The 24,242-nt window shown below is 35.8% G+C and overlaps 1 protein-coding gene across 1 annotated transcript in view; it reads right to left on the bottom strand.

Moving 5' to 3' along the window:
• CNTNAP2 (contactin associated protein 2) overlaps positions 1-24,242 on the bottom strand; it is a 2,632,466-nt gene that overhangs the window by 6,827 nt on the left and 2,601,397 nt on the right. The window contains exon 23 of the mRNA XM_031941247.1: positions 749-823. Coding sequence (XP_031797107.1) covers positions 749-823 — 75 coding nt within the window. The remainder of the gene's footprint in view (positions 1-748; positions 824-24,242) is intronic.

The raw sequence follows: 24,242 nt of genomic DNA, 5'->3' as shown, positions 1-24,242 counted from the left end.
GGTATATCCATTGTACCACTTAACTGTCTTGAAACAAAGACTTTGTTTCTAAATACATTAGGAAAACTGATGAATTGAAATGTAGGAAAACCTAGTTTTCTGGGACTGAAGGATAGAAGCAGCCTGTTAGCAAGTAATTGCATGTGGGAACTTGATTCAAAGGAACCAAGCAGACCTGCAAGTCAAAGGCAGATAATAGTTGTCTTAGGGCTGCCTTATTTTAAGCTTTTTGATGTCCGCTGTTAAACCAGCATATTTGGAAGTTGTAACTTTTTCTATTGCAATAATTCTTCTCATGGGATATCTTTCATCTCCTTGTATACTAACTAAAGGAAAGCCATTCCTGAGGGGCCAGAATATATTATATATATATGCTACTGTTAATGTTTTCTCCTCATGTATATATATTACATACTACTTTATAGTTACTTCAAAAATTTTAAACTTACTCTTACCCCTTATATAGGTCAAAAAGGAATGAAAGCATTATTCTACATTGGTCAAGTGGTGAAAAATATTACTTATACTGAGAATTGGTTGTCTGACCTTAGTATATAGATTTTAGAGAGTATATAGAATTTAGAGGATTGTTCAAAGACTATGGTCACACAGTTGGAAAGTATCAGAATTAGGATTCAGATCAGAATTAGATCCTGATTCTAAGTGAAGCATCATATTCACTATCCTATTCAGCTTTTCTAATTGTTGAGGATATAGTTTGTGAGGCTATTCAACATGCTATACTTACCTCCAATAATTGCCGAATTTCTGTTAACTCCATCTCTTATGGCTTGTCCTGCATTGTATGGAAAATCAGCACTGGCTATAAAAAGAAAAAAAAAGACAAATTCAAGTTTATATATAACCTGGTAAGAAAAATTTGCCAACGGGCGCATAATTAACACCAAGTAATTTATGACACAGATTTCTTCCTACAATTAGTCTCAGTCTTCCTTTCCAATCTTACCTTCTATTATTTGCCAACACAGGACTACCCAGTAAGGCAAACGTACATTAAAGAAGGCCATGTGCTCTAGGTGCAAAGTAGAATTGCAGTAGCTCAAAAGAAATGTGATATGTGCAACTCCAGAGACATCTCCACTCCAAAAGTTCAAAGGGATTATTTGTGCCTGATCTATGGTAAAGCCTTCTGAGCTTATGCTGGTCTGATCAGCCACAGCTGGACACACTGTACGTCGATTCTAAGATAGTGATGCCATTTGGGTCCTTCTCAACAATAAAGGAAACTGGGGCAGCCAGGTGGCACAGTGGATAGAGCACCAACCCTGAAGTCAGGAGGACCCGAGTTCAAATCTGGTCTCAGACACTTAACACTTCCTGGCTGTGTGACCCTGGGCAAGTCACTTAACCCCAATTGCCTCAGCCAAAAAAAAAAAAAATAAAGACACCAACCAACACACGTATGGTACCTATGTTTCAGGCATAGGAAAAGCTTCTACCTTCTTAAGCTACACCACTTTGAAATCTGCACCTTCTATGTGGTTCAGTTTAAGTTTCACAGTCTTAGGCCATTCTATTGCAAATTTACCTAGTCCAATATTGATGCCATTTTTGGAATGGAATCTTTCAATGACTATTTCCAATAAGAAATAATACAAATTTATTAATCTGGCTTTTAGAATCTGCAATAATCTGGCCCCAACCTATCTTTCTGGGCTTCCTTCACATTATCCCCCTTTACATGATCTACATTCCAGCCTCTATCTCACTTATAGATATATTGTCCCTTGGACCTGGAAAGGACCACCTCCAAAAGCCTTGTCTTCCTTCAAGACTTAGCCAAGGTGCCATTGCTGAGGAAGGTATTCACTCCATCAAAGAGTATTTGGTGAGTATCTCTTCCTTTGCCCTACCATGATCTTGTGTTAACACTTTCCTGTGCATGTATTTCCTTCTTTGCTCCATTTTATGTTGTAATCTCTTTCAAGATCGTTTTTTCCCCCCTTATTTTTGTAGCCTAGGCATGTAATGTGGAGTCTTGCATCTAAGTGTTTTTTTGGTAGTGATCTCAGTGGAAGCAAGTTCTTTATATTGATCCCTCCAGTCTTTCTGCAACTCCAGTAGATTAGCTTGTGATGATTTCGAGAGCAGGGACTACTTTTTTCCTCTTTTTGTGTCTCTGGTACTTAGCACAGTAACTGTCACATAGCAGGGATTTGATGTTTATTGACTGATTGATTATAGGTTTGCTCTTCAGAATAACCTAAAACACATCTATTCACTCTTCCACAATACTTTTCTAATATTTACATACAACCATCATGCCCTTCAAAATTCATGTTTTTAGAACAGAAGAGATGATTGAGTATCTAATCTAGCCTCCTCATTTTTACAGATGAGGAAAATGAAACCCTGTGAAGTACAATGGATCGTCAAAGTCATCTAGCTAGAAAATAGAAGGACTTCGAGATTCCAAGTACATCTTGTTTTACACTATTCATATGTTGAAGTATCTAGACCAGGCTAAAAGGTAATTTCCTTAACCATTCTTCAGACTACTTGATTTCAGGATCTCTCCCTGTATTGGATGCCTTCTTCCCAATGATTTCCAATTTGTCAAGTAAAAAAAAGTAGCATTCAGTAATGGACACATTACTTTAGAAGTCTAGCAAACAGCCAAAATTTAGATTTTTTTTAGTTATTTTTTAACTTCTATATTTCCAGTCTGGCTCCTGCAGTCCTCACTGAAGAGAACAACCCTTGTGGAGAAATGCCTGCCCTCCCCACCACCATCAATATAAACCTCTGGCCAACTGCCACAAAAGTGAAGATAACTATAAGAATTTAATCACTAGCTGTACCCCCCAACCACCAGCCTTGCTTTCATCCTGACCCTTGCAGCCATTGTCCAGGGGAGTAATGCTTGTGGAGAAGATGACCTTCATCCCTGTTATTAGCAACTGCCAACCAACTGTCACCAACGGGTCAGGAAAGCCAGCCAGGCTGGACTATCAAAGTGGCCTGAGAAATGGGGAACAGAAAGCAGAGGAAACTGAAGAAAGGTAGCAGGGAGAACTGCTTGAATTTGAGCCAGTTCAAGAAACAAGCATAAGAGAAGACTAAACATCATCCCAGAGGCAGTGTTTAGTGTCAGTCTTTCTGAATGGAGCCAGTGAAGATTCATTATAATAATGGCTTTTCTGGACAGTAGTGAAGGAAAGAGGGACTATAACCATTTGAACACACTTACCACTTGTTATTGCTTCTGATATAATATTCAGCTGCAGTTGAATTTAAAAGAATTAAGAAAAAGTCAGTAATATAAAATGCTGACTTTGCAATTTGTAATCTCTGTGCAAAAATAGTTTAACAGTTTAAATTGTTTCTTGATGGTAAAGAAATCCCCAGGCAATTTTCTGGGTCTTGAACTTTTCTGTCTCAACATGTATATGCAGTAGCTTATGCTGGAGTTTGATTTTTAATTGACTAAATGTACCTGAGCAATTACAATGTTTAGAAATAAAAATTCTAGACTGAAAAGGCCAGACAGTTCAAACTATTATCATCATCACCTTTTTCTCAGATCCGTGTGGAGATAGCCCAGGATCATAAACTCAAGAATTGTGGGAATAATATTATCACACCCACCCACTCTTCTTATTCTTAGACTGAACCCCAGAGAACCACATAGAGGTTGAGAAGGGGTTCTACATCTCTACCACTACAGAACACTGACCAGCTGTTAACAATGGGCAGTAAGTCCAAACACTCCAAGGTAGTAGTGACTTCCCAGACCACCAGCCCTACTTCCAACCCTGCTCCTACAGTCATCATCATCCAGGGAAGCAACTCTTGTGGAAAGGTAACCAGGCAACTGCTTCTGTAGCTGTAGCTATAGTTACTGAAGACCAGAAAGGAACTTTCTCACTAGTGAAGTCCTTGAAAACTGTTAAACAGTTCAACAACAGAAATGGATACATTTTCTTTTTTATCAATGAATGTGACTCTTTGGATATTAGTCAGTAGTATTATTTGTGTTGCCTTTGTATCCTTAAGGTCCATAGAACTTTTCTATATAAATTGCATTTAAAAGTTCCTTTATGCACATAATGAGTGCTTAATTTGTTAGGATTCTTACAAGGTCCTAAGTCACTGGAATTGATAGGCACTCTGGGAGATTCACAAGTTCAGTGGAGGAGATTCACAAGTCACAGCTCCCACAATCCCACTCTCGGAGAAAGAGTCAGCCTTTGAGTTCACACCTCTAAAAGAGCATATAAAAGGACAAGCCCACTGGGAGCACAGGGAGATTGAGAAGGAAGGATTCAGAGAGAGCTGGAGGCTGAAGCTGGCAGAGGCAAAAGGACTAGCAACAGGAGCTCTTAGAACCAAGGAGAGAGATAGAGCTCCAAGAAAGCTAACTGGGCTATTTTGAAGAGACAATAAAGGATCTGAACTTTTAACAGCTGGCTGCATTTGAGGTGATTACACTGAACCGAAAGGAAGGCTGCCTCCAGAAGCTCCCCAAGAAACCTGCTCCCAGACAACATTATATTTTAGAGAAGAGAAGAACATTACATTAATTAATGCTTATTAATTCATTAAAATTTCCAGACTACAGGACACCTTGATAAATGAAGGATTAAAATAAGCCTTACATAATTATTAAGTAACCAACCAAGGAACAAGCATTTATCAAGCACTTAATGTATACCAAATACTGTGTTAGACAAAAGGGATACAAACACAAAAGTAAAATAATCCCTGCCCTCAAGAAGCTTTCAGAGAAAGAGAACTATACAAGTATATATGAAATTTATGACATATTTGGAGAGTGGGGTATTAGTAGTTGGGTATTCAAGAAACGTTTTATGTAACAAATGGCCCTTGAACTGAGCCATGAATAAAACTGAATTCTTCCCCTTTCTCATATAAATGTCCATTTCCTATCTGTGTACCTTTATTTGTCTGTACCAATATTTGTGCTCTTTTCTGTATATGTGAAAAGACCAGAGCCCTAGGCTACTGTGAACTATGGGGACCTGTGTTCCAGATATTAGAACTTACATTGATTGAGATCAGTTATGACACAAATCTAGAGACCCCAGCTTGGAGGATTCAAGATTTCTGGTAGCCATATTTCCATCAATTTGAGATCAAGGAATCATGGATTATACTCTAAAATTTCATCTCAACAAATTTAGCTTCAGATAATAATTGTACAGGAATTGTTTCCCATTTTTTGGTCATGGATACATCTTATAAAATGCAATCTATAAGAGAGTATTTTCTCCTAAATGGTCTCCTTAATACCTGTTTTCTAGTGCCAGTGAACATTTCAGAGAATAATTTTTTTTCCTTAAAAATTTATCTCATCATGCATAGTGACATTTCTTTCAAATCATTAATTGATTAATTAATTAAGGCTAGATGGTAATTTTATTTTATTTTAGTTGTTTTAGGGAATCAAACTGTTAACTTTCTGAGACATAGTCTGGACTTGCATTGGCTTAGCATTTTTGTAGCAGTATTGAAACATCCTGATAAGAACCATTTAATCTCATACCTTTCCTACAAAATACTAAAAGTATTATCTTCTATAATTTAGTATCTAAACCCTGTAATTATCATGATTTTCATCTCCCTTTTAATGTACATATTATTTTTCCTAGAGAAAAAGTTCCTTGGATTTGGTTTATCTTTGTTGTAGAATTCTCAGGTCTTAGCTTTTACATATGTGACTTATCGTAGGGTTACAGATGTAATTGAGAGGCTGTCTGGCAATTCTATTTTACAAATAGGGAAAATGAGGTTTAGGAAAGTGAAATTATTTGCGTAAGGTCACAGAGTTAGTAAGCAATAGAGAGAAAATTTGAATCCAGATTTTCAGACTCCAGAACAGTGCTCTGTTTCAAGTTGCCTGCCAAGTAGGAGCTTAGCAAATATTTACTGATCAGTTCTAGCACGTGTAACATTCCCTTGAACATGCTTTGCAATTTCCCATTTCAATACCTTTGCCCCTATCAGGAATGACCTCTCCTCTTTCCATATCACTCAGTCAGACCCTAACATCTTTCAATGTTTGCCTTGGGCCTTTTACTCTTTGTGACATTTTTCTTTACTGCACCAGTTGGAAATGATCCCTCCTTCCTTTGATGCTCTACAGCAGATACTGCCATTCTGATTATTTGATCCAGGACTGAACATGAAGTACCTGGGAATATTATCCTTTCACATGCTTGTTCCTTATTTCCCCATACAGACTGTGAGTTCTTTAGAGGAAGAAAATATGGTCTCTCTCCTTTCTGCCTTCTATAGCATCTTGCCCATTGATTTATTATCTGTTAGCTTTTTAGAAGGCTTGAGGAGCAGGTGCATTATTTTTATAATAACAAAAGCTATCATTTTAGTATGACTTTTAAAGCTAGAACTTTTTCCCATAAAAAATAAAATCCAGGAAACAGAATGTTAGATCTGGGAGCCATCCCAGAGATCACTGCAGAGGCAGTGATTTTGGCAGAATTTGGCAGAATAGGAGGCAGAGACCAGATAAGGTTAAGGGACTTAGCACAGTTAAGTAGTTTCAGGGACTATATTGGAACTTGGTATTCGTGCCTTCTGGTCCAGTAGTATTGTTCCACTGTAATGCTGCTGCTTATGAAATGAAGCAAGTGGCTATGGAGGACACATTGACAATCGTCCTATGGGAATCAAGGGCGAATTTCTTATTCTAAAATGATTAGCTCTTTATCACTGTCTGTTCTTAAAATGTTTTGGATTCTTACTCCCTACTACTCAACCAAGAATATGCTGATAGATGAAACAGATGTTATAGCAGATATATTTCCAATGATTCCACTTTAACAGTATTTTTTCTCTTACTGGCAACATTTGTAGATTGGAAGAATCTTTCAATTGGAAAAGACCTTAAAGATCATACAGACAAAATCTCTTTATCTTTGAGAGTGGGAAACTGAGGCTGAGACAAGGGAAGTGATGTCTTTTGTTCTATAGCTAGTAAGTGATGGAGGCAAAGCTTAAATCCAATTTTTCTGAGTCCAGAAGAAGTTGGAGAATTAGGGAGATGGTACAGGTTGTCCCCTTTCCTCTGGAACTATACTGGTCTCCTGTTCCCCTGAACCCTCTAAGAGCCCAGGTTGGACTCTGTGCAAGATAGTCTTCCCTTCAAATGAATTTGTCCTTGGTTTCTGGACTCTTAGTTACAGCTGTGCCTAAATCATTGAATTTTTATATATAGATTGTAGACTTATGTTTATGTATTCTCTTTTGTGTGTTCTTTGGCTTTTTTTCCTTATGTGCTTGCCTAGCTCTTCCATTAAGCTGTAAAGCTCCAGAGGACAGAAAAACTGTGTCTAGCCTTTCTTAGTTCTTTTCCAAGAGTAGCTAGCTACCCAATCAATATTATTTATTGGCTGACTGCCGCTAGCTAGGTCACTGTGTGTTCCTCTTTGAGTCTGCTTACAAATAACCCCAGCAAAGCCAGGTGGACCATTCGTGTACTAAAATCAGTCACACACACGTTGCTTAAACCCATGTTCATTCACATGACACCATACTCACTCTTATTTTGTTTTCCACGGAAAATCTATGAGGAGATTTTGATCCTGTAGAACTTAATATGATCTATAAAAATATAATGTTATTATTAAGAATCTTAAAAAAATGAACAGGACCTTCTATGAAAAATTTCAAAGATCAAATAGTTCTTTTTCCAACTCCTAAAGGTGGTGGATTAAACAGAAAGAGTAAGAATTTTTTTTCCATCTATTGCTGAGTGCAGAAAAGCAAATCAGTGTAAAGTACAAATTGTTCCCACAAGCTCTTTGGGGAACGATTTAAAATGGGCTCAGTCAGATTATCAACATGATTAAATGTTCTCATTACAGCAGTGAATAGTCAACTGACCAATTGCATTTGTTCTCTGAGTAGCTCATCCTGTCAGGATGGTGGCACCTCAAGTCACCTTGATTTTGTACAAAATAGGCAGGGGAATGTCAGCAAGGCTGGTTTTTGAGAAGTAAGTGAATAATCTGCTTTCCATAGCAAAAGGTAAGTTCTACTTGATAGGAGTAAGGTGTCACTTTGACTAAATTCAGCTCTTTGGAGATCAGAACACCCAGAGTACCCCAATAATTATTACTATAATGGGCCTGTATTAGCAATAGGTATTCACTTAGTAGATCTAATTGAGTGAATTGTGCTGACCTAGAAGTGAATGACTCACCAAAATTTGGGCAATCATGAATAATGCCCATTATGCTTAATAATTTTTTTTTCTTTTTGGGATGGAAATTTAATTTATCTCTGGTGACTTCGAAAAATCACAGGAAAATGTTTTAAAGACAAGTCTGAATCAAGTAGGTGCATATTATAGAAAGCAATTTACGTAGTGCAGTTTTAGCAAAGCTTAAAATTGAACCAAGACTTTTGGGATACTAATGAATAGACTAGCTTGAATTCCCTTATATCTTTTTTGCCTTAATGACTGTAAAGAAGAAAAATGAAAATGAAAATGATTGTCCACCAAAAGAGAAGAAATGGATTTTTAAAGACACTTTTCTTATTTGTTGCACAATCTTACAAAGATATAAATTCATCTTTAATTTGCTTCACAAAGCAAGTAAAACCAAAATACATCAAGAAAATATGAGAAAACAAAGGCTATTTAATATTTGAATAATATAAAATGCCACAAGAATACCAGTTGTAGATTGCAGTGGGTCAATTCAGATAGGATACTGCTCAACAAAATTTTTCTGCATAAATTGCTCAAGAAAATTTTTCTGCATAAATTGTCCTATCACTAGCATTTGATGCAAATGAAAATTTTAAAACAAAACAAAATTCTGATCTTGGCTATCATTTCATTTTAAGATCATAAAAATTTAGGGACCATTATGAAATTAACTATACCCAGTCCTTTTCCTTCATAGTTATGTTAAGCAGTGGCATCTTTGGTGCTGTTAAGCAGCTTGCTGAAGATATTTTGGTAGGGGTGGGAATGGAATACCATGCAAGATGGCTTCAAATCTTCTGCCCCTTCAAGTCTGTGATGTGGCACTTAGGTAAAATGGTCTTAGCTAGCTGAGATTTCACATGGGTTCCTGCTTCATCTCTTGTCCTTTGTGTATCATTTCCACATTAAATTATTGACATGTTTGGTATTGGCTCTCTATTGAATTCAAGGTGTTTGGAGGTCTTGGAACCATTGGATAGAACTAACTGACAGTGAAAGCAGTTTCTTCATAGGAGAAAATGACCAATCAGGAGGTTATCCAAGCCTGGGCTTGGATAATGAAAGCCATACACTAGGAGTTGTTTAGGGAGTAAGAGTTGAGATGAAAAATGGGATGCCATTTTGTTTTAAAAAAATTTTTTTTTATCTTTTAAGTTAACTTTATTTAGTTTCTTTCTTTCTTTTCTTTTTTTAAGCTTTTTATTTTCAAAACATATGCTCGGATAATTTTTCAACATTGACCCTTGCATAGCTTTGTGTTTCAGATTTCCCCCTCCTAGGTGGCAAGCAAGCTAATATATGTTATACATGTTAAAATATATGTGAAATCCAATATGTGTAAATATATTTATACATTTCTCTTGCTGCACAAGAAAAATCAGATCAAAAAGAAAAGTAAATGAATAAGAAAACAAAATGCAAGGGAACAACAACAAAAAGAGCAAGAATGTTACATTGTGATCCCCATTCAGTTCCCACAGTTCTTTCTCTGGGTGTAGATGGCTCTCTTCATCACAAGATCATTGGAACTGGCCTCAGTCATCTCATTGTTGGAAAGAAGTAACATCCATCAGAATTGATCATCGTATAATATTGTTATTGCCATGTACAATGATCTCCTGGTTCTGCTCATTTCACTTAGTAAAAATTCATGTAAGTCTCTCCAGGCCTCTCTAAAATCATCCTCCCCATCATTTCTTACAGAACAATAATATTCCATAACAATCAGATACCATGACTTATTCAGTCATTCTCCAATTGATGGGCATCCCACTCAGTTTCCAGTTTCTTGCCACTATAAAAAAGGTTGCCACAAACATTTTTGTACATGTGGGTCCCTTTCCCTCCTTTAAGATCTCTTTGGGATATAAGCCCAGTAGAAACACTGCTGGGTCAAAGGGTATACACAATTTGATAGCCCTTTGGGCATAGTTCCAAATTGCTCTACAGAATGGCTGGATCCGTTCACAATTCCACCATATATCAGTGTCCCAGTTTTCCCACATTCCCTCCAGCATTCATCATTATCTTTTCCTGCCATCTTAGACAATCTGAGAGGTGTGTAATAGTATCTCAGAATTGTCTTAATTTGCATTTCTTTGATCAATAGTGATTTAGAGCACCTTTTCATATGACTAGAAATGGTTTTAATTTCTTCATCTGAAAATTGTTCATATCCTTTGACCATTTGGGATGACATTTTAGTGACTCACAAATTGCTTTCTGTTTATAGTAATTGTATAAATTGCTCATTGATATAGGAATATGTTATTATTTCAATAATTGATTATTAATATGTTGAGGTCATTAATATATACTGAGTTTTTTGGGTTCTTTAGTATTTCTTTTATTTATAGGAAAAATATACATTCTATATCTGATTTTTATTATAGATTGAGTACCTTTTTATTCTCAACTCTTGATGGAACCCAAACCAAAACCTTAATTTTCCACTGGGATGGAAGATGAAATGAACCACTGCATGAGAAGAAGGAATCTAGCTCCATTGTCACTTGAGGCAGGCCATATGTGTGGGGACAGAGCTGATGAGTTTCAGTGAAAAAGGAATGAGTACAGAGCAAGTGTTCCCTGATACTTGCAGTGGTTATTAATTGTAAGACCACTCTATAAGCTGATTGGTTTATTATGTTCTATTCAGAGAGTTGGATTTTATTCACTCACTCACAAACACCATTCAGGAAAAGATACACATTTGTTCCGTAGCTATATTGTCATTCTTATTTTTTATCTCTCTGAGTAAGTGTAAAAAAAGTATTTCATCATTATGCACTGACCAGGTTCAGTCTCAGACTTTAGAGACAAAAAAATCAAAATCAAAACCAAAAAGAGATAGCAAGATAAAGACACAGGATCACTGCAGTATACAGTATAAGACATATTTATACCATTTTATTATTTCTAAGTTGGGGAAATCACTTTTTTTTTCTCTTGTTTGGTCAATGACTGATTTTAAAATCGATAGGAAAGGATGTTGGATGGAAACATTATAAAATTTATAAGTATGCTGATATTTAAAAACCAGGACCCTCCTCAAAGTATGATGTTTTAAAATTTAATCTGCATGATTAACATTTTCTCTATCATCTTTATAAGTTTAGACAATCAACAAAACAATAAATCAAGTTTCTGATTTATAATGCTTGCTGATTTCTGATATGTAAATGCTCATATTGAAAATTGGACAATTGTGAGCCAGCAGGGGCTAGCTCCAAGCATAACCCTCCTATAGAATGTAAATTATTAGACTTAGAAAGATCTGATTTCAATCCTCTAATTTTATAGATGAAAAAATGAAGACCCAGCGAACTTGAATAAGTAGTCCAAGTTCACATAACTTTGGGCAGATTGGGACTAGAAGTCAAATTTCCTAATGCTCAAGCATTATTATATTGTGAAATTCAGAGGACAAGGACCATTATTTTGCCTTTCTTGTGATCGACAGTGCTTGCTTAGCCCAGTGCCTCGGACCCAGGAAGTAAACATGGTAATGCTTAGTAAAGCATTGACTCTTCAGACCAGGGCTTACCACATTTGTTTTACTTCTGTAATTGAGGATTGTCAAGGAGTCTAAAGTAGAAATCTGCTGGTTGTGTTTTCCCTGATTCCTTAACGCTGAACCTTCTTTGCTGTAATTTTCAGACACACTCTCTATCTTCCTGGACACTATACTTAGAGTTTTGATCTCATCAACATGGATTTTCCCACTTTGGAGATCACAACTCATCCATGTCTGTTTCACTTCAGGTCAGTAAGTATTTATTAAGCTCCTACTATGTGCTAGGCCTGTGCTAAGCAAAAAGCAAGGTAGTGATGTGCCTCAGGGAGCTCACATTCTAATGGGGAAGACAACATATGGAAGAAAGCTGATAAGGGGAGGGTGGAGTATGAAGGCACCAGATTCAAAGGCATGGATGCTGACTGGTAAGAAATGAAGATATGACTTGGGCAATTCTTGCCCAGCAAGCTGGGGGTGCTGCTCACTGTCTCAAATATCCATCAATATACAGAAACACATATTAAGCTCTGGCTGTGTGCTGGGTTTTGGTAATATAATTACAAGAATGATTTGACCCCTTGCCAGGATCTTACATTCCATGTGAAGACCAGTAGATTTTATGAGCTATGTACCTGCTATTATTCTTCCCACTGGCCCATCTTTTCTTTCAAAGGATTATAGACCAAAAGCTGTGAAGGAGTTATTTCCTGGGTGATCTCCTTTTTTCTGGTTCTTTTTTGTTGCTCCTTATGGCCCATGTGCACCTGCCATGTATCCCTCTGCTGCCTGCTGAGTCATACTTTTAATTATTTGGAGACTCTAGTGCTCCATGACTCACAGCTACGTGGTACCACCAGAAGAATAGTGGTATTAAAATTATAAACCTTTGTTTCTGGGCAAATATGGGATTATTAAAAGCACCATTTCATCTTCTCCTGTTCAATTCTGAGATCAACTCAATGTCTTTTAGCAGAGTCTGCCCAAGATAGATACGCTGATGGATTAACTATTATTTTTTGGGGATGGGGAGGGATTAGATTTGCCATTTCATTGGCATAGAGAATACCAGGTAAGAAAACCATATCTTCTAAATGCAAATTAGAACCAGTTCTGTGACTGAACACTTTTGGAAATTGCCTAAAGTACCAAGGCATTGAATATTTTACCAGATTAATGCATTTTGACTCATTTTCCTGATCCCCAGACCAGTTTTTTTCCCCACTGTGCCATACTGCCTTTCCCGCTAGATTTTTCCTTTTTTTTCCACCCATTATTTCCCCCTAAATGTATAACAACACAAAGGAAGGTAAAACCCTTATCATAGACCTACACAGAGTTGCAAAACAAATTCCCACATTGGCCATGCTCAAAAACATGTGTCTCTATGCATTTTAACTTCTTTCTGGCAAAACAAAATTAAAAAAAAATTGGCATTACTTGCATTAAAATTGTGTCCTGAAGTTGAGGGGGACGAAGAAAAAGAAAAGTGCTCAATTAGGAAAACAGCAAGTATTTTAGAAAACACATTTTGATACTTTCGACAAAGATACTGCTTAGCTTCCCCTCCCGTTTTTCCCAGATTGTACCCAGCAAGAGCAACATTCACCTAACAGAGCCTGTCACTTTCAATTTGACCAAGACACTGGAATAAGGAAGAGAAAGGACCATTCAGGTATGGAAATGATGACCTCACGCAAGACACTCCATTTCTTCTTTTTTTCCCCCTTCCTCTTTGTCCCTCATAGAGTTCTAATTTTGCTTCCCTGTTGTTGCAAGGAGAGGATGGGCACAGGGACATGGGAGGTATTCTTAAATTGATTTCCAAGTGGTTTTGCTGAGATCACTGATGGCTCCACAGTGCCTGGTTTTAAAAAAAACATGGTGAATGTGGGGGCATTGGAATGATTTCCTCCCAGAGCTCTGACTCTATTACTGTTGAATCATTTGTGTCCTTGCAATTATTTGCCTGCTGGGATGCCTGTGAATAGAGACCATCTTCATATTTCTCTGCTCATGTAGGGCCTATAATAAAAGTAGTTTCAGAGTTTCTAATTATAATTTTTCATTTGTCCACAAAAAGATGGAATGACTTTTAAAATGTGAGTGTGGCTGATCAAAATTAAGAGGACCCTTGAGAAGCAAATCAACTAAATTTAAAAATTCTAAGCCTAGACATTTCCCAGAGTACTTTCTTTTGGACAAAATAATTCTCCAAAGCATAAGCACCAGAGAATATAAGATCTTTTTCTGTTATCATTGCATTTGAACTTAATATTAGGTATTTTAAATGAAGCTTGATATATATATTTAAAAGTTGTTTTTATTACTATTGATTTTTTTTGTTATTGACCAGATCTATGATTTCTCTGCATTATGAAGAATTCTCTCTGTTAATGTGTGCTTTGTAACTAACAGTTTTAGTGAGTTGGTTGGGGGCCCAGAGTCGCTAGGAGTCTGACACAGATTTGAATCCAGTTTCTATCTACTACACTGGGCTGCTTTTCATCATTAGGGGTGCTAAAGGGCTGTATGCTTTAACTTTTTAATTTGTTGGGTAGTGATTATGTATTTCGTGGCTGCTGGAATTAAAGATAGAGAGGACTCTGATGTGATGGGGGCAAAGCCACTTCATTGTGGACAGCTTAGCTGTTATGATCGAATCAGCAGGGTTCATTATGATAACATAATAGCTATCTGGTAATTCACAAAACAATCTACAGTACTTCAAAGTTTACCTCCACTTACCTTGAGTTTTCCAAATATTCTCATTTTATAACTCCAAGCCAAGACACCCAAACCAAAAAAACCTCCATTTCTCCCCATCAGAATATTAACAGAATATTAAAAAAATACTTAATCCTGCTAAGAATAATTTAGTATTTTTGGAATTCAAGCCTCAGATTGCATGAATAAGTACAGTGATGGGTAGGTTGGTGAGTAAGAGATTAAGTATTTATATAGCCCTGTCTATGTGCCAGGCAATTTGCTAAGAACTTAATTAGTTCTTAGCAAAAAACTTCACAAATAATTTGATTTTTCACAATTATCCTGGCAAGTAGGTACTATTATGATTGCCATTTTATAGTTGAGGAAACTGAAAGAAATAGATTAACTGATTTTGCCCAGAATCATATAGCTAGTAAATATCTGAAACTAGATTTGAGTTTAGGTCTTTTGACTTCATATTAAACTCTTGCTTAAATAGCAAAAGGATAACTTTCATCCAACTATTAAATGGATAGAGATTCATGAATATGTGTTATGTAGATTTTCTCATTCAGCAAAATGTATCTACATTGACACAGGAATATGGGCAGCTTGTCAGGCCCTGATAGTAGCAATATCACAAAAAACTGAACTGTTAAATTATATCGATGAATGGGGATTTGTCATCAAGTTGAGAACGAGCTTTTTTTTTTTTAAACAAAAATTCTGTGATGAATGCTCATGTTTTTTTATCTGGTAGGAAATCAGGATGGGGAAGAAAATTAGAGTATGCTAAAGAAGAATAAAATTCTGGCTGCAATTAAGTACTACTTAGTTCTGACATCAATCAACCAACATTTAGTAAGAGTCTACTCTGTGTCAAGTACTATGCTAAGAACTGGAATTTAAAAAAAGCTGTGAGGAGGAGTTTTTTGCTCTTGGCTATGAACCATAAATTATACCTAGGGCAAGTGACAAGAAGAACGGGTGGGTGGACATTATGGTCACATAGCTAGGATGTGGCAGAGACTACATCTGAACCCATTTCAAACCAAGGCAAAAATCATGGATAGGGTGTGACTGAGATCAGCAGAAGAAACATTCAAGTTGATTAATCATTCAATAGACAGTTATTAAGCACCAAATATGTGCCAGACAGCAAAGAAACTAAAAGAATGAAATAATTCCTCTTCATAGGGAAATTCTATTGGGGTGGGAGGGGAACATATCTTATGTACATATACAGATGGAAAAAATAAATATAAGCTGGGGAAGGAGGGCACTAGTCTGGCCACAGTTCCAACTTGTATATAATGGGCCAGTAGCTGATTTTTTATATAGCTATAATTTCCAAATATATTTCTATGCAAATACATGTCTATTTCTTAGTATTTGAGGGAATGGACCAAGAGTCAGGCACTATGAATAAATTTCCCTCACTGAAAATTGTCTTTGATTTCCAAGGAGAGTGTGATTAATGAAAAAGTTGTGTCAGTAAGAAGAAGAAGCCATCTTGGTGAAAAAAAAATCCATTATATTCACTTGTAAAGACTTAATTACTTCATAATCACATTGTCTCATGGGTTGCTGGTAGGGCCTGAGACATTCTCAAAACCAGAATCCCTCCAGGGGTGCTTCATTCTCAGACCTACCTCTTACAAGAGTGCCTCTGAAATTCCATGGGGCATTATATAACTCCCTGGAAATGCTTTAAACTTTTAGAATTCATAGCTTGGATCTAAGGTGAATACCAACATCCTTGTCAATGTAATATCTTGCCAGGAGATAAATGGAACTATTTGTGAGAAGGAAAAGTTGTGCCTAAATGGGGTGAGGAGCTGGAGAGGATAAAAGGGGTCTCCTTTTACACTCTGTCAGTATAAATTTATAGACTCTCTGTAAAGCAGTTAGGTACTCTTGGGTCTTAGGTGGATGTTCTCTTTAATCATCAAGCTTCTTCCAGGGCAGAAAAATGAATAATATAATAATTTTATGAATCTTTTCATCTTCAACTACATCATCTATATTTCACGTTGCAGACAGTTTTCTATCTTCAGATTTAGGGTATGGAATACAGTCTCCTGCCTGTGAGCTGGCCCTGTTGGTATTTTAAGATAGCTTTCTTCTTGCATGTAAAAGCTGACACCAGCTCTGTTGATGACCAGTTTTTTTTAAAGGTCATTGGATGAAGAAGGTCACTGTGACCAAAGAAGAGTATCCTTGAATCTTATGCTGATAATAGAATGACTTGGGTCACTCTAGTACATTCACTAGGGAATATGAGGAAGTCCAAAGTGATTTTAAAAATTAATTCTCTGTGTATTTTAAGTCTCATGATATATAACCAATGGGGCACTTAGTTATAAAATGCTCTTTTCAACTGCATTTGCAGCAAATGTTAAGTTGCCAACTTGAATCCCAAGACAACGTCTTTTCTTCTAAGAGGTCAGACTTCAGAAAACTGAACAAGAAGGCTGTCTAATGAATATTCTAGCTGTCTTTTGAATTTTTCTGTATTTGAATTAACCTTTGGCAAAACAGGATTTCAAAAGATACTTGCTTTGCTCTCAGGTGGAATGGCTAATGGCCATCAGAGAGCATCCTGGGAAGCCAATTATCCTGTGCTCATGGTAATTTTCTGATGCTGTTCAGAAAGGAGATAACCTGATGATGGCATTAAATAAAGGGACCTACATTGTATAGTAGATAGAGTACTCAAATTGGAGTCAGAAAGATGAGTTCTTATCCTGTCTCAGATACTTATTTGCTGTGTGGCCCTGCCAAGTCACTTAACCTCTCTATGCCTCAGTTTCCTCATCTGTAAAATGAAGAATCTGGACTGAGTGGCCTCTGATCTTTTCTAGTTCTAAATCTAAAATTTAAAAACTTACGATTCTATAGAATTCCTTAAGGAATAACTATTATCTTTATTTATTGATTATTAAATGATTAAAATCAATGTTAATTAAGAATAATTAAATTGATTAAAATGATTTTTTTAGTTTCAACAATATAAAAATCCTTTTCTCCTTCATGTTATCAAAGCTTTGAACCTATTAACAGCCTGTTAGATAATTGTATTTAACTCAAGAACTATAAAATATATATTTTCCTATCATGGATTTTGTACATATGCAGGTAATATAGCTTTCTTCATGAGTTATTCATTCATTCATTTATTTATCTATCTAACTATTTATTTTTTTTTCTGAGACAATTGGGCTTAAGTCACTTGCTCAGGGTCACATAGCTAGGACATATTAAGTGTCTGAGATCGCATTTGAACTCAGGTCCTCCTAACTCCAGGGACCTCATGGCACGCTATCCGCTGTGCCATTTAGTTGTCTTGTTATTTATTTTTAGTTGACAGAAGATGGTAAAACTTATTATAGGATAGTTCATATATTCCTGACCTGAAGTAAATTTACTGTGTAAGTTTAAAAGAGATATCTAAAAGGAGGATAAAAAAAGAGAGAATACTTTGCTTGAAGGTAGCAGACAGTCTCTTGGTCTTGCCACCATCTGTTTCAGCATGGACTTCTGAATGTAGAGTAGGAAGGGACTTTAGAAGCCACCAATACAGTGCCCCTATTCCACAAATGAAGAAACTGCTATCCCTAGAGGTTAAATGGATTGATTGAGGTCACCCAGGTTTTAAATGGAACAGTCAGCAAGTGTGCCTTTTACACGGCAGGTATGCATTTAGTGTATGACGAATGAGTGATGAATTTCACTTCTCTGGGCCTTAGCTTTTTTATTTTCAAAGAGGAATGATCAGAGGCATACCCAGCAAGTGGTGTTTGGGATTGTCCCTTGGGGTTCTGATTTCTGGGAGGGTAACACCCATCTCATATTCATCATGCTGGGGCTAACAGAGGAGCAGAACCTTCCTAGATGGAAAGGATACAATCCCTCATATTGATGCCCTGAAAGGAAGAAGCTGACACCTTTTCCCTTTCCCTTGGTATGGATCAGCTGTAACTCCTATCTATCTATACCATACTAGTGATACTATTTATCCAGCTCTCTTTCTACAAGAGAGAGAGAAGAGAGAAGAGAGAGAGACAGAGAGAAAGAGAGGAAAGGAAGGAGGGAGGGAAGGAAAGAGAGGGGGAAGGAAGGAGAGAAGTAAAAGAAGAGGAGGAGGAGGAAAAGGAGGAGGGAGGAGAGAGAGAGGAGAGGAGGGGAAGAGAGAGAGAGAAAAAAAGAAAGAGAAAGACTGAAAGAGAAACAGAGAGAGAAGGAGAAGAAGAAAAGGAGGAAAGGGAGAGAGGGAGGGAGGAAAGAAGGAAGGGAAGGAGGGAGAGAGAGATAATATCAGAAGTAATAATCTTTATTAAATCAGTTAGTTGTGATTATTTTGACTTAGTTTGATGGAAGAATTAAGTTGCCTTTTTTGGGAAAAGTTAGCTCTAACAGCTAACCTAAGCCAATATAGACATTCTCTTTTGCCTGAAGAATACCTATAGATTTAGGGAAGAGATAGATTGACTTTATTATTTAATAGAGTAGGAAATATATCTTTTATAGGAAAAGAATAATAAGTTAAATATAGCATCTTCTAAGGTCAAGTTTCTCTTTCTGGTAGCTGGAGGATGGTGGTTGACTGCTTAACAGTCACAAACCACAAGTTCCTCTTATTTGGTAAGTTAAGGTTATGTTTCTCTTTCCCAGTCTTACATCCCCCTTTTCTTGACAGTTGCAGGGCAAAGATTTCTAAGGCAATCTTATTTTGACACACAGGTTGATGGACATGGAGTTGATCCAATAGAATTTCAAATTTAATAATTGTTCCACCCTAGAAATCCACCACGATGCCCCTGACTTGCCCGCAAAACAAATGTTGCCAACAGTATGAATTTGGATTAAAACAACACCAGAGAAGTAAACCAGTCAGATGACCTGCCTTGTCCCACTGAATTACATTTAAAAAAATTTCCTGAGATTGCTGTAATTTTTAATTCCCTTTTTTTTCTGTTATAAAAATAAGCTCTGTAAAGTACTTCATTGTCTTGACCTCTGAGGAGGCTAATGACCAGATTTTATTGGCAATAATTGACCTTGCTAGTTAAATCATTATACTCAGAAATACTGTGCCTCAGATGTTTCTATTTCAGATAATTTTTACAGATATAGATATATGATATATTATATAGTGATATGTGTATTTTACATATAGTAGAAATAAAACTACCACTCCAAGACATTATAGCAAAAAATGCATAAGATATAACGTAGGTACCTAAATGGGCTGGTTTGTTGGACCCACAGTCAGGAAGATCTGAATTCAAATCCAATTTCCAACCTTCAATAGCTCTGAGACATTGGGCAAGTCACTCAACCTACATTTAGCCATAGTTTCCTTCACTATAAAATGGAGATGAAGCTAACAGCACCTATTTCCTATGATTGTGAGGTGAGAATGAGAAAATATTTATAAAGTTCTTTGTAAACTTTCAAGTGTTATAGGAATGCTAGTTATTATTATATTTACTACAATGTATAGAACTATTTTGGAAAACAAACAATATATACAATTGGGAGACAAATTCAATTAAAATTTTCATGATTATTTCTGTTTGTTTTTTTTTCCTTTCTGGTTTTCTCATTAAAATAACAAGATTACAATCACAAATCTACTGATTTAAGTTACAAATTTTAAATGTGCTGCTAAATTCCTGGAAAAAAATTCAGAACATAAAAGGCAAAATTTTTTTGAGGTAAAGTGGAGTGGAGGATGGGGTGGATTGCTTACCAGTCACAAACCACAAGTTCCTTGTAATGGGTAAGTTAACTGAAAGTTAAGTTTCTCTTTCCCAGATTATATTCCTCTTTTCTTGACAGTTGCAGGGCAAAGATTTTTAAGACAATCTTACTTTGACAGACAGGTTGATAGACATAGGCCCTAATCCAATAGAATATTAGAGTTAATAGTTGTCCTACCCTAGAAATCCTTCATGACATCCTTGACATGCCCACAATCCAAAAATTGCCAACAGTTTCTCATTCTTTTTGAAAGGTTGTAAGCTATGTTTAGAAGAATATATAAAAATTTACATTTAAGAGTTTAATGCATGTTCATTTTAAAGCCTTCCATTACTAAGAATTAATATAAACAAACCAACTTAAATATTTGCATTTGAATCAATGAATACTGGTGACTAAAATGTCATAACTTTTCAGTGCTTAACATCAAGTTTCTTTGTCTAGTTCTTCATTCCCATTGACTTTTCATTTCTTATGGTAATAGTACACATTCTGTTACGATTTTGCTTTTTTTCAATTTGCTTTATTTTATAACTTTTCTTCTAGGTTTCTTTATGTTCCTCATACTTATTTAACATACTTATAGTACTCTGCTGCATCAGGGTATTAATATTTATTTAACTCTTCTAATGTTAGATATTTGAATTACTCCAATTTTTTTTTCTTTTAATACAAATAATGCTGCTACAGAAATCTTCGAATTGGTAATTCTTTCTTCCTTCTTGGTAAATCTTAGATTCCCAAAGGTGAAATCATAGAATCAAAGGGTTTTATGATTTTTATACTTTTTACTATTTGGTGCCTGACTGCTTTCCAAAAAGAAACCACAAGATTACAATTCTATCATCAATGAAATGGGTGTACTTATTTCTTCACAACTCACTAATATTGAGTTTTATTGCGTTAAATTATTTTTTCCATCTGGTGAGTATAAGCTGGCATATTAGAGATGTTTTGCTTTATATCACTTTGATCACTTGTGAAATTGAACATTATCAAGTGGTAATTAACAACTTGTGTTCCTTCCTTCCTAGACAGTCTTCATAATCCTTTAACATTTCTTCCCCCAGGGTATAAATTGTTTTTAAGAGTTCCCAATATGTTTTAGATTTCAAAATAATTTATCTTTCATATTTTCCATATTTTACACAATCTATTCTTTTTCTTTTCATTATATTTTAAATTTAAAAATGACTTAAAATTTAAAGTAAAGAAGGAGAGTTATCTTATCCCTAATAATCCCATTTTTGGGAAATACATATCTGCCTTATTCTGCCACCCTCCTGGGCATTCTCCCCAAGGTATGTTTTCTGGTGTTCTAATCTGTTTTTCTAGAAATATTTCATTATGATATATACAGTTCTATGAAGAAAAACATGGGTATTTTTGATTGATTTTTATAATAAATATGTTAATTAATTTTGGTAATATCAATTTTATGACATTGAACTGATATAAATGCACAAATTTTTAATATCCCTCTGATCATTGAAGTCTTCCTTTATTTTAAAATAAATTATATAAAATAAACTATAGTTTATTTACATAAAATTACCAATTATTTGATAATTATATTGTGATTAAGTTATATTCATCCTGCATATTGTATACATATCATATGTGAATAGACAAACATGCATAATACTGTGTGTACACACACAGTATACGGTATATAAATATGTAGACATATACATACTTGAATGTGTATTGTATATACAAATATGTATGTATGTAGATAGTTATAGATAGTCTCCCCAGTTGGGTGGGGAAAACTATATTTTCTTGAGAGAAGAGATTGTTTGATTTTTGTATTTCTAGTGCTTAGCATAGTGCATGGTACTAATAGTTGTTCCTTGCATTTATGGATATAATCACATGGTTCTTCTAAGTTTTAATTTATATGATATGGTGATTTTTTTTGAGGTTGAACTAGCTTCACATATGTGGTATGAACTAGATATCTAGTTACGATGAATAATTTTCCCCCCTATGTTGCTGTTATTGTAGTAAAATCTCATATTTTACTTTATATTTGACTTGTTAGATTATATATGAGAAGATGATATGGTGGAAAACTTGATGAACCTGAAGTCAGTGTTATTGTTGCTGTTCAGTTGTTTTTCAGTAATGTCCAACTCTTCAAGACCCCATTTGGGATTAGGAATACTTGGAATGGTTTGCCATTTTTTTTTTCTCCAGTTAATTTAAGAAGAGGAAACTGAGGCAAACAGGGTTAAGTGACTTGATCAGGGTTGCAAAGCTAGTAGGTGTCTGAGGCTGGATTTGAATCCAAATTTTTGTGATCTATTTACTCATTATTCTACCTAGCTGTTCCTGGAGTCAGGTCTTGAGTGCAAATTCTAAGTCTTGTGACCTTGGAGAAATCATTTAATCTTTGATTCTATTTCCTAACTTAGAATTTGGGGGAAATAATATTTTAGTAACTATCTCTGGGATTGTTATCTTAAAAGAACTTTAAAAACTTTGTCATTCTCATTGTAAACTCATATAAATTTGGGGAAATAATTTACTAACTATTCCTAGGGTTGTTGTTTTAAAAGTACTTTGAAAACTTGGTCATTCCTATTGTAAACTTATTGAAGACAAAAGATCACACCATTATGCATCTTTGTCTGCCTAGTCTCCTAAATGGTGCCTCTCACATAAGTAATAAAGAAGTACTAAGTAGGTATTTTTAAAAATTAAATTAATCTGTGCAGTTAGGTAGTACAGTGCCCAGAGTCCTGCACTTGGAATCAGGAAAAAAACTTGTCTTCATGACTTAAAATCTGATTTCCAGAAATAAATATTTGTTTCTTTAAAATGGATCTCATCTAATCTTAGACTCACAATAAGGTTGGGCTTGATTAGTACCTGACTAGTAAAATAACTGTAACAGGGATCTAGTGTGTTACAGTTGATGCTCCCATCTGTTCTTTTCCTTATCTCTGGACTGTCCTCCATGGAATCCCTGTTTTCCTGGGCACCACTTGCATATGGCCTTTCCTTCTCTCCCCTCTCCCCCCATCTCCAGGTACTTGTGTCTTCCCCCAAAAGGTTATTTTTGTATCTGCATTGTGTGCACTTTGTATAGACTAGATTGCATTTAAGGGCAAGCACTGTTTCTATTTTGTCTTTGTATCCTCAGCACCTAGGACAACACCTGGCACATAGATCTCATTAGATTGTAAACTCCTTAAAGGGGGCAGTGCCTTTTGCCTTTCTTTTTATTCCCAAACTTTAGCACAGTGCCTGGCAGATAATAGGTGCATAATAATTGCTTATTGACTGGCACTGGAAATGCTCAATAAAGTGTTGATTAACCAATTCAGATACTTGAGTAAATCAATGAACTTCTTTGGAACGCAGCATGAATTAAACTGTATGAACTGGATGTTTTAAAATTTTCATTTATTTATTTATTTTTGCTGAGGCAGTTGGGGTTAAGTGACTTGCCCAGGGTCACAGCCAGGAAGTATTAAGTGTCTGAGATCAGATTTGAACTTAGGTCCTCTTGACTTCAGGGCTGGTGCTCTGTCCACTGCACCACGTAGCTGTCCCTGAATTAAATGTTTTTGAGATCTATTCAAGCACTAACAATTTATGGTTTTCTATCCATAGAATAATGGGCTTTGAATCAACTAAAGACTTTAATAAAACTAAATATCACAGCAGAAGTATTTGGTTATTTATTTATTATTTGGATATACATAGTGCCTTTCCTATGAAGGGCTAAAGATGCCCAATCAAATCATTTACATGCATAGAATCCTTCTAACCTTATAGATTACAAGTTCTGGAACTAAGGGTGAAGAACAAAAGATCCCTATTTGACAACATCACAGCCACTGCCATTTCTGTTGGTATCCCAACTCCACCTGGGCAAGGGTTTGGATTGAACAATTCTATTTAGAAATTAATACCCAGGAAATCCATACATAGGGTTGCAGAAGGGCCGTTCCTTAGGAAAGCCTCTGTTCCCCTATGGCACAACAAAAAGTGATGATTTTAGTAATTCTCCTGCCTAGTATGAGG

The sequence above is a fragment of the Sarcophilus harrisii genome, chromosome 5 (assembly GCF_902635505.1).
Source record: "Sarcophilus harrisii chromosome 5, mSarHar1.11, whole genome shotgun sequence".
NCBI classification, from domain to species: domain Eukaryota; kingdom Metazoa; phylum Chordata; class Mammalia; order Dasyuromorphia; family Dasyuridae; genus Sarcophilus; species Sarcophilus harrisii.
The sequence above is the reverse complement of the archived record's forward strand: the minus strand, read 5'-3'. Positions and strand labels throughout refer to the sequence as shown.